The following is a 12141-nucleotide window of genomic DNA, read 5'->3' on the forward strand; positions in this document are numbered from 1 at the left end:
AAAACAAAACAACCAAAATTAATTCAAGTATAATAATTTATACTACCATAGTATAAGAACGTTGTATAGAATTAGGAAAGTCTAATAACACCATTAAAGAGTATACGCTCCTTTTTCTAACCAAATTTGGAAACAAAATCTCAAGAAAATCTATAAACTAAACTCAAAATTAATTAATAAATTAAAACAACAGAAAAATTACCAAAATACAAAATTGAGTACTTGACAGTCAAGCTAATTAACCGTTGAAGACAGTTGTTTCCTAATCAACTTACTCCTTTCACTTTCTTATATATAATCTGATACCAACATTGTTAATTCATTGTTATTATAATATAATTGTCTTGCATTAGTCTAACAAATTTCATATATTATTGATCTACGTTACGGAGTACATTATTCCGAATCGAATTGAGATTAAAAATATGGGTGAAGAGATAGTTGTAGAAGATTATATGTTGCAGGAAATTGATACATGGAAGTATTATTTAAGCAAGGATGAATTTGAAGATACAATGCTGAATTTTGAAGATCACAAACCCAAATATATTACCGTTGGAAAACCCACTGAATTTGTCACAATTAAGAGAAGGGTTCTTGAAGGTACGTCGTGTTCGAGTTCAGCCTGCGAAGAAAGTCCTGATCTTTGTAAAAAGAAGCAGCTTTCAGCGTTACATGCTATTGACGAGTATTATGATCGTCGTGGTTTGAAAAGAAAACTCGGGTTTGCTGGACTTGCTAGTAATGATGGGGATGCTCGTTGTTTAAAAAGAAAAATCGGGTTTCCTGGACTTGGTAATGATGAGGATGTTCGACAGTGTTCGAGAAAAGAGACTGTGGTTGAAGATTGGGGTAATTTGAATATACTTGCGGATGCTTGCTGTTCTGTTGCTGCTGTTAAACCAGTTATTATAAGACTGAAGATAATTCCGCCTGCTGTTAAACCAGTTGAAAGACTGAAGGTGATTTCTGCTGCTGAAATTGCGAAAGTAACATCAAGAAAAACCGTAAAAGTCAAGAAGACTGGCAACGCTGGCAAGACGAAGAAAGGTAGTGATGATAACAGAAACTTTGATGTGCCGGTAGTTACGGAACTGCCACCGGAGTACCTTGAGAAAATAAAGAAGTTGAATGGTAGGAATATTCAGCGGATTGAGGAGAAACCATTGACGGCTTCAGATGTTAGACCGAATTTGTGCAGATTACTACTAAATCAAAAGAATCTGGTTGTTAAGCCTAAATTCTTGACAGATGACGAAGAAAAGAAAATAGCGAAGAAGGATGAATATATAAATGCAAAGCTGATCGAGCCGATGGGTTGTTATCAGGAAATCAAAGTGAACAAGTGGCATATGAATCATAATTCTTACAATACCTTGTTGAAGCCATGGAAGGAATTGGCTGCTAGTAATGGCTTTGGTGAGAATGATGTGGTTCAAGTTTGGAGTTTTCGGTTTGATGATGATAAAGTGCGTAATCAACTCGGAATTGCTATTGTTCGCATATTTACTGCCCCAAGGGAGAGTAGTACTAGTGGTAGTAGCGGTGATGGTAATGGTAGCAGTAGTTTGTGCTCGTCTTAGCAGGTCATTCACCCTTCGTCTGCTCAGGGTTCGATGTTAATATGTTATACAGTTCATGTTATTAATTGAGTTATATCTAATGTAAGCCCTCTCCGAGATTTTGGAGCCTAATTGTTCCCAAGTAATTAATGCAAAATTTTAGTCATATTATCTCTTTATTTTTGCGAATTGCTTCATATTTTGCACTTTTTTCCTTATTATTTACCTTCATGCAGTTTCTGTTTTGGTATAAACTCGCGAGTTAATAATTTACAAACTAGTAGCACTTCATAGTGATTATTAGCTAGGTGAAATTGTAAAAATGGCACGGTAAAGATGTCGATCAATGATATTCTAAATGCAACTTAAAGTCTGAGTTATCTGGAGACAGTCTCCTTACAAAGAGCCTATAGGCAATGAGGTAATGTTGTCGACTTGTCGTATTATCTCATCAGAAGAGTTTAAAAGATGTGATATAATAGTGCAGGATTTTCCTTGGATGAATTACATAAATTCCCATCAACAGTTGTAAAATCGACAATCGACATCGACAGTAACATGAATTAAGGCTTAACATAATCTCTGATAAACACCACAACTTGAGAGACATCACCAGTTAGGGCAGAGGCTTCAGCAAGGGTTACTTTGTTGTGGCTCTGTGTGAATGTAAATGGCTTTCCAGTAACACCAATTGTGTATTCACTTGTGATATCAGCATCTGATACTCCTGTCCTCGATGCCCGCAACTTGTCACTGTGTTCACACACGGTGTTATAAATCTCAATCATAGGAAATTACTTGAAATCTACAGAAAAATACTACATATATACTGTTTAAAATAGTAAGAGATCAAAATAAGAACGACAATGCGAAAGAATTTTCACCTCCAACAAAAGAAGGGTAAACTGGATCAAATTGTATGATATGTACTAAAAGGTTTCTAAAATTCTAATGCAATTTGAATCTATATGAATTTGCCATTTTCACTTGAGCCGAAGAATTCAGGTGTTTTTCTGGGCTTAGAATCTGAGTTGGGTTGATATATGGAATGGGTGTATTGTGAGTGAGGGTTACTGAAGTAATCTTACTGCTTTTCTTGAAAAATGGAAGAAAGGAAATGGGAGGATTGAAAGAAACGGAGGAAGTATATGATAAAATGTAGCAAAATGACTCCCAAACTATGTTTTTCTATATTAAGGTGCAAATAATTAGTCTCTCTTAATACAAATATACCCGTTTTAATGTTAAAACGGGTGTAATAGACTAATAGTAGCATCTAAAATAACTTGCATATATAGAACCGATATCTATACTTTTTCTAATATCTAGACATTACGCTATTATCTCACATATGCTGAACAGTACTCCCGTCTTAAAAGGAAGAGTAAATTAATAATTACTCCCTTTTATAAACCACATTTCTAAAATAACTCCCTTATGAAAACTTTTTAATAATTTACTCCCATAAAATGTACTCAGGTAAAAAATTGCACCCAAATTGACACTCCGGTGTAAGATTCCGTCAATTTTTGAATTTTCTGATTTTAAGTCTAATTTTTGGACGAAAATGCCCTTATTACTCTTTTATACACTTAGTTTTCTCTCTCCCTTATACATCTATTCAATTCATTCATTCTTATATTTTTCCCCAATTAAGGTAAGATTGTTCATCTTATTTTCAGTGATTAGAGGTTACAACCCAGAAATTAAAGTTCCTAATCCAAAAATGTTGATACTATAATCTATTATCTTTTGAAAAATTAATGCATTCTCACTATTGTGGAATTTTCAAAAATTTCCGATTACTAGAATGACATGGTGACACCCTTCTGAATAATTTATCAAGCTGAGACGCTAAAAAATTGTTGCTCTATGAATGCAGCGAAAACCCAATCTGACTATGAGCCATGGTATGAAATTGGGCTGCAACATCGCATTGCCACTTTTGTAAATGTTTCCAAGGTGAAGGACAAACTTCCTTTGAGACAAAATCAGTTGCATTACTGACACACCAACCAAGATCAAGGCATGATAGTGGATTCCGTAATCCCAAAATCAGTATTAGTTGAAGATTCATACTGATTTATTTTGATGAAGAATAGATTGAATTATATCTGGGTTCATTGATTCATCATCATCATCATTCATCATCACACACCACAACCAATTGGAAGAACCCAGAAAGCGATGTCCCAATCATCAATTGGAAGCTTGTTTTACAATTGGGGAAGAAGATATGAAATTCATATGAGCCTTAACCAACATCAAATCAACTGATTTCTCTTCTATTTTTCTACCTAAGAACACTCGAGCGATTTCACTGACCACCAACCAAATTGGGTTTATATATGAACCCAGAAATTATGAACCCAGAAATTGGGATTAAAAACCCAGAAATTGGGGTTAATGAACCCAAAAATTGGGATTAAAAACCCATAAATTAGGGTTAATTTCGAACCCAGAAATTGATTGCGCTTTTGGCGAATTTGGTCTCCATTTGCCTTTGCGATTTTGCTTTGAATTAGTAGTGCTGGGTGGTACCAGGTGATGCCGTGAATGGCATTGATTTAAGGCGAGATGCAGGGACGGCTTGAGGTTCGTTGATGGTGGCTAGCTCGAATTGGTGATTGAGCAAGAGGTTGTCGAGTGTGGTGGAGCAAGATGCGGGTTGATTTGGTTCAAAATTGGACCGAAAATGGTGAGTGATTGTGGGAAGCTCTTCATTTTTGAGAGCTCAATTTGAAGAAAAGAAAAGTAAAATGGAAAAGGCAGGGGCAATGTAATACTACGGATTTTATTAAGTTAAGTACTCGACCGAGTAGAGCCTACTCGGCCGAGTAGTGCTAAGTGCATGTTATGTTTGGCTTCTGCCGAGGAATACTCGGCCGAGTATGATGAATACTCGACCGAGTAGAGGATACTCGGCCGAGTATGCTCTATACTCGACCGAGTATCCGGTCCGTCGAGTGTTATTTCAGCGGTTTGATGCGGGAGTAGTTAGGGGTTATTTATTCGATAAACAGTTTCTAAAACATCATTTTACAAAATCTAATCAAACGTACGACGCTCTAATCACTCCCAATCTCTCCTTTGTGTATGTATGGACAATCTTAGCAATTGCATTCAATCATTCATCCTTTCGTTGGTAAGTCTTTATTCCCATGATTGTTGGTGTTTAATTCTAGGGTTTGCCTTTAATCATGAGTTGGGGGAAATGGGGTTTTGCAGTTAGTGATTGGAACTATGTGATTGTTGTTGTAGGTGACGATGTGGTATTTGTTATGCATTTGTATGGTTGATTGCAGCGTAAGCGGATTGCGAAAAGGTAGGGTTTCCCTACTCAGTTTACTGTTCTTTGTAAGACATGTTTGTTGTGATTATTGTTATCTGTTGATCATCGGAGTATGGAGATTGTTGTGACGATGTTGGTGTGAGGGGATGGAGATGGCTGTGATGTCATGTGATTGTGATTGTGGTGGAGTCACTTGCGGGAGTGGCTTCACACCCTAGTTCGCCCTCCGTGGAACCCGCCACGGGAGGGGATGTGCACATTAAGGGACAGGGATTGTTAGTCGCTCGTTGATGAGCTGGACTAGGTGGGGATGGGCTGCGGTCACCCACTGGCGGCGAGGATTACCTGTTGCGATGGGTAATCTGGCAGGGCTACACACTTCGGTGTGTAGTCGATTACTGTGTGAGATCGATGGTCAGCTGGTTGTCTTGTTGTTGTCTTATATTGATTGAGTAGAACTGACCCCGTGTTGTTGTTTTGTAAAACCTGCGGTGATCCATTCGGGGATGGTGAGCAGATTGTGAGGTAATGCGAGATGTTTAGCTATGGGACGGTCATGGGGAGTCATCACGTCAAGTCTAGCTTCCGTTGTTATGAGTTTAGATGTCTTGGATTTCATTTGTATTGAGACATTGTACGTTTATTTTGAGTTGGTCTGAGATAATGTAATCTTTAACTTTTATACTTTAATAAATGTTGTTTGGAATTTGTAACTTTGATATACTAACCTCGGGAAACCGAGATGGTAAATGACCTTTCATGCTAGGGTAGTCCTTGGCAAGGTACCTTGGTATGAGGGGGTGTTACAAAGTGGTATCAGAGCCGACGATTCCGGCACCTAAAACTAATGAACTCAATGAACTTAGAGAGTCAAAATAAAATGAACCCGGGGAGAGTTGTTTGGAGCTACCGCAAAGACTTGGGAGACGTCCCGAAGTCGCACTATGCCCCTCACAATCTCAAGCCGGTCACCGGGGGAATTTGTTGTGAGTCTTTCGATGCGTGTGTGTGGCATGTGGAACTTGAATGGTTGAATCATGTGAAAGGAAGTGAGATGTGTGGAAACATGTGTAAGACATGGTGAAACTTGTTGAAACGGATTTGGTATGAAATATGTTGGCATGTTAAATGTTTATTATGTGGCTTTCAAAAGGGTAGTGATACATGCGTATATAATCATGATGATGTTAATGTTGGTTGTTGGTAGTAGCATGTGATTAAGGTCTTCCGTCTATGCATATGAATATTGTGTTTAATTTTGATGTGGGTATGGTAAACGTTCACCTATGTACTGGTTTTTAGAAGTATTGGGTCGTTATTATTTGTTTTATGCATGTTTAAGTTGTTTTGTTAAGGAATTTTGAGTTGTATACAAACCGATGTTTGGAAGGGTTGTCTTAAAACTGTCATAAGTCGAGTTCTAGAAATGATATTGCTGTGATTCCAAGTTGAGGTGATATAGCTTGTCCACTTACGATTCTAACGATAGGTCACACGCCCAGATTGACCAAGTAACGAGTGAGATATGACTGTTTTACGAAAACTGGACGGTCTTTGAGAATCGCTTGCGATACTCGACCGAGTAGTCCCTACTCGGCCGAGTATCTTTTATACTCGACCGAGTGTTCCATATTCGGCCGAGTATTCCTCCGTGATAATCTTGTTTAGCGTGCGGAGTCGTGAACTCGGCCGAGTAGTCTCATACTCGACCGAGTAAGGTCTACTCGCCCGAGTATTCCCAATACTCGACCGAGTAATCCTTCTCGCGACAATTGAGTTTGCTTTCGAGTCGAAACTCGACCGAGTAATATAGTTACTCGACCGAGTACCTTGTACTCGACCTAGTATGTTATGTACTCGACCGAGTACCTCTTTGGGCGGCCATTTTGAGTCGGTGGCTATATTCTTACTTTTGTTTTGAGTCGGTGGCTATGTTCTTACTTTTGTTTTGAGCCGGTGGCTATGTTTTTACATTGTTTTGAGTCGTAGGGTATATACACATGTATGTTTTGGGCCTTCACGCCTTCTTTTATATGTGAGACGGTCTTGATACGTAAGTTACCGGAAGTTATGACATGGAGAATGACGGCTTATGAGGGACATGTGTTGGGTAAGGAAGATATATGTTAATGTGGTTGTGAAGGATAGTGGAAAAAGAAAAGGGAAGAATGATGAGCTAGTCGGGGTAAAGAGCATGTTTTGTGAGATATGATGAGTGATATAGTCGTGTGTTGAGTAGTATAAAAGTAAGTGTATATGGGCAAGGGTGATGTAAGTGTAAAGAAGCATGAGAATGATAGATTGAGATAAGGGATACGAATAGTGGCATATTTGGATGTGTAAGGATTTATGGAGGAAGACAGTTAGGATAGAGTTGCTTAAGGATATATGTAATGGAAGGTTGTTGTAAGAAGATAGGAAAGAGAGGTATATAGTGAACTTAAAGGAAGTTATGTCGCGATGTAGATTTGTAGATAGTGGCTAATTTGGGAAGTTGGAATATCAAGGGGTGAGCCTAGTGTGTAATTCTTTGGACAAACGGTATGAAGTGAATTTTGGTTTCTAGAAATGCGAAAAGGAGATACGACTAATTGAAGAGTGACTGTTAGTGCGTGGACTTGATGGTGACAAGGGTGAGTGTGAAGCAAGATGAGGGATGATAAATGCTAAGAAGAATAATAGGATATTGATATGAATTAATGGAATTAGAGTTGTGGAGCTATGGAAAATAAACAAATTACTACAGAGATAGGTAGAAAGAGAAAGGAGAAGAATTATTAACTGGTATTATTGAGTAAAAAGGTAGAAAGAAGGATGGAAGTAAGTTGAGAGAACGTTGACCGAAGCTAATGAGCATGAAAGTAGGAAATTATGAAATGTACGATATCCCCACTAGAGGGTGTGAGTTAATGGTTATATAGGAGAGCAGGACGATGTGTTAGCCGTGAGTTTCGAGGTATTAAGGGAAATAGGAAGCTTGTGAAGTGTTGCAAGATCTGAGATTTTGGTGGAGAGTTAGGTAGCGATATGATAAAGGATGGAATTGGAAATAGTGTTGAGGTGATTTTGTTGATATATTTGATGTTCGTTGTTTGGGATGATAACTAAAGGGAGGAAACGGATTGTTATATTAAGAAGTGATAGTAAAAGAGTAGTCACATGAAAGATGTTGGTGTCATAGTATTGTCACTAGTGGTTGAGGACGATGTTATTTTAGGGAAGTTAGTTGTTCTAATGAGGTTGATTTTGTGGAGGTGATTAATGTTTGGTTGTGAGGTAGTTTAAGGTATGGATATATGAGGTGTTCGCTGATAGTTGGGTACATATGATATGGCTACGTTCGCCGGGTGGTGATAATTGCGTGTAAGAGAAGATATGTTATGAAGGGCACCTGAGTTAAGTCTGGAAAAGAGATATTCATTGTCAATTGGTAACTTACGTGATCAGGATTAACTAGTTGGATGTGATTATGGGTCTAAGATGTATATAAATGTTTGTGTGAGGTTGTGATCTCACGAGAAGCGGTATGGTGTGATAGTTATAATGTTGTTATCTGAATGTTCGGTAATATATGTTGGATATGGTAACTTAATGGAATGATGATCAAAAGTGATAGTTTGGGTGGTCCGACATAATGGTTATACTTGCATGTGTATTCATAATATATGTTTATTCCATGAAAAAGTATGGATGGTATGCATGAGATTCTTGTCTATTTATTTCGTATGATATATGGTGTTGTGATCTAGTAAAGCAGTCTTGAGTAAGTTTTTCTTGTCCGAGATGTTATATTGAGTCAGTGTTTATGGGATTGTGTATGTTGTGATGTCTATCGGTGTAGTTGTGGTGCCTCGGGTGGTGATCCGGGCACGATACTTAATGTTGTGATGCGGGTATTTTCGCACTGCGGTGCGGCTGTTGGTGGCGGTGTTGTGATGCCGTCACTGGTTGTGGTGGAGTAGGAGAGATGATTATGATACGAGTTTTCGAAAGTGCATAGCAGTTAAACATAGATTGTTGTTTTGTTTGCTGTTGTTCCTTGTGAGTTTTGGTTGAACATAAAGACTGTTGTTTTGTTTGTTGATGTTTCTTACCAGTTTCAGTTTGGGAATGAGGGTAGAGTATGATATGAAAGAGAGTTGTATATGTTTTCGTTGCTGTCATGGTATAGTGATATTCTCGTTGATGGGACACTTGTTGTGAGAAGTTATTCTGATAATGTTGATCTTGTTTTAAGATGAGGCATCGGTAGTCATAGTCATGGCAAGTGATTCGTGGAATATGTGTTGTAATGATCGAAAGCGGCGGTGGTTCATAACCTTTTGTTGAGATAGTGAGTGTAGGATATTGGGAATTGATGTCATGTTAAGTTATGTATGAGTTTTGCGGTAATGAAAGAAAAGAACTTGAGGATCTAGTGTGAGTGTACGTAACAAGTGTGGAGTGTGAGTTATGCTTTTGGTGGTATGAGTTTTATATAGTTTATATAGAGAGGTGTGTCATGTTGCGGTAATGTGGAAGATTTGAAGTTTTGGGTTAAATTAAAGATTTTGAGGTATAGGTTAGGGAGTGTGACGAGTGAATTGAAGGATGAGAGTTGTTTAAGTAAGAGAGCCTAAGATATATGCATGGCGACTATTCAGATTATAAGTGGTTATCTTTGACATGCGGTGGTGATGGGGATAATGAGAAAATATAGCTAGGATTTAGTATTAATGAGTTACGAGGACGTAACATTTATCTTAAGAGGAGTAGGATGCGATAAAAGAGATTTTGATGGTTGTGCATATGGTAGTATAATTGGAAGTAGAGTGTTGGTGTAGCATAAAAGACGGATATTTGTTTTGATTTTATTAAAGGTCATGACCGTGCTTGTAGTAGTTCGATGTTTAGGAATGAGAGAATATTTCAATAGTGTTGTGATTGAATGATGATGATTATGAGTCCGATAGTTTTGATTGGAAGATGATGTTTATGGGTTTGAGTAAACTTCGAGGACGAAGTTCGTTTTAAGGATGGTAGAATGTAACATTCCGTTTTGACGGTTGATCTTCTTTTGTGGATTGAGTGCTATTGAGTGTTATGGAAGTGAGACAAGGTTGGCAACATTATATTGTGGTTATTTGGTAATGTTATGGAGTCAGTATTGGGAGCCTATGCTATAATTGAGACGATATCCTGAGCCATGTTGTGGAAGGAAGAGTGGTTTGTGGAGTTAGTGTTAAATGTCCACGTTTTATAGGTTGGGTTGGAACTTCGGGGACGAAGTTCTTTTAAGGGGGGAAGATTGTAATACTACGGATTTTATTAAGTTAAGTACTCGACCGAGTAGAGCCTACTCGGCCGAGTAGTGCTAAGTGCATGTTATGTTTGGCTTCTGCCGAGGAATACTCGGCCGAGTATGATGAATACTCGACCGAGTAGAGGATACTCGGCCGAGTATGCTCTATACTCGACCGAGTATCCGGTCCGTCGAGTGTTATTTCAGCGGTTTGATGCGGGAGTAGTTAGGGGTTATTTATTCGATAAATGATTTCTAAAACATCATTTTACAAAATCTAATCAAACGTACGACGCTCTAATCACTCCCAATCTCTCCTTTGTGTATGTATGGACAATCTTAGCAATTGCATTCAATCATTCATCCTTTCGTTGGTAAGTCTTTATTCCCATGATTGTTGGTGTTTAATTCTAGGGTTTGCCTTTAATCATGAGTTGGGGGAAATGGGGTTTTGCGATTAGTGATTGGAACTATGTGATTGTTGTTGTAGGTGACGATGTGGTATTTGTTATGCATTTGTATGGTTGATTGCAGCGTAAGCGGATTGCGAAAAGGTAGGGTTTCCTACTCGGTTTCTTCGTTCTTTGTAAGACATGTTTGTTGTGATTATTGTTATCTGTTGATCATCGGAGTATGGAGATTGTTGTGACGATGTTGGTGTGAGGGGATGGAGATGGCTGTGATGTCATGTGATTGTGATTGTGGTGGAGTCACTTGCGGGAGTGGCTTCACACCCTAGTTCGCCCTCCGTGGAACCCGCCACGGGAGGGGATGTGCACATTAAGGGGAGGGGATTGTTAGTCGCTCGTTGATGAGCCTGGACTAGGTGGGGATGGGCTGCGGTCACCCATCGGCGGCGAGGATTACTGTTGCGATGGGTAATGGCGGGGCTACACACTTCGGTGTGTAGTCGGTTACTGTGTGAGATCGATGGTCAGCTGGTTGTCTTGTTGTTGTCTTATATTGATTGAGTAGAACTGACCCCGTGTTGTTGTTTTGTAAAACCTGCGGTGATCCATTCGGGGATGGTGAGCAGATTGTGAGTAATAACGAGATGTTTAGCTATGGGACAGTCATGGGGAGTCATCACGTCAAGTCTAGCTTCCGTTGTTATGAGTTTAGATGTCTTGGATTTCATTTGTATTGAGACATTGTACGTTTATTTTGAGTTGGTCTGAGATAATGTAATCTTTAACTTTTATACTTTAATAAATGTTGTTTGGAATTTGTAACTTTGATATACTAACCTCGGGAAACCGAGATGGTAACAGCCTTTCATGCTAGGGTAGTCCTTGGCAAGGTACCTTGGTATGAGGGGGTGTTACAGGCAAAACGGTCACAAAAGATGATTTTCACCGGAATTTTCAAATGGGGTGCAATTTTTGACCTGAGTACATTTTATGGGAGTAAATTATTAAAAAGTTTTCATAAGGGAGTTATTTTAGAAAAGAGGTTTATAAAAGGGAGTAATTATTAATTTACTCTAAAAGGAATTTGTGTTGTGAAAATATCACAAGTTACACAAACACAAGTAGGGATGGCAATAGTGGCTCAATCCGAACCGAACCGAAGGAAAAAGTTCGATCCAAATCCACCTTTTGAAAACCCATAACCAAATCCAAACCCGATCCATTCATACCCGAACCTGATCCATTCAAATATTTTTGAAAATTTTGGGTTTATTACGCTTGAAATTTCAAATTTGTTATATTAAACGAATTTTTTATATGGCTAAAGGAAGTTTTGGATCGGGTTTTGGATTATATGGTGGATCGGGTATGGATTTGGAGCAGATATGGATTTGAAAAAGGTTATGGGTCATGCTATACGTCGTCGACAATTTACTAATTATCGTCGACAATTAATGTAAATTTCCAAGTTTGCCCTCCATAACATAACTCCATTTCCGTCTCACTAACGTCTTTCAAACAAAAAAAAAGACGGTTTTTCAAAAAAAAAAAAAAGCGGGATTTGTAATTATGAACGAGAACTTAGCGATTATCGAT

General features: G+C 38.4%; 2 protein-coding genes across 3 annotated transcripts in view; one reads left to right on the forward strand and one right to left on the reverse strand.

Annotated features, from left to right (window-relative positions):
• Positions 1-425: 425 nt before the first annotated feature.
• LOC141654735 (uncharacterized) lies at positions 426-1583 on the forward strand. The gene has a single exon (XM_074461852.1). It carries the CDS (start codon positions 426-428, stop codon positions 1581-1583), a length of 1158 nt encoding a protein of 385 aa, XP_074317953.1.
• A 391-nt stretch (positions 1584-1974) lies between these two features.
• The window catches only part of LOC141656537 (uncharacterized), a 31478-nt gene continuing 21311 nt past the window's right edge, over positions 1975-12141 (reverse strand). For both annotated transcript variants that reach the window (XM_074463475.1, XM_074463476.1), the window contains exon 7: positions 1975-2315. In XM_074463475.1, coding sequence (XP_074319576.1) covers positions 2126-2315 — 190 coding nt within the window. In that variant the 3' untranslated portion in view covers positions 1975-2125. The remainder of the gene's footprint in view (positions 2316-12141) is intronic.

This window comes from Silene latifolia, chromosome 5, assembly GCF_048544455.1.
Source record: "Silene latifolia isolate original U9 population chromosome 5, ASM4854445v1, whole genome shotgun sequence".
Classification (NCBI taxonomy): Eukaryota; Viridiplantae; Streptophyta; class Magnoliopsida; order Caryophyllales; family Caryophyllaceae; genus Silene; species Silene latifolia.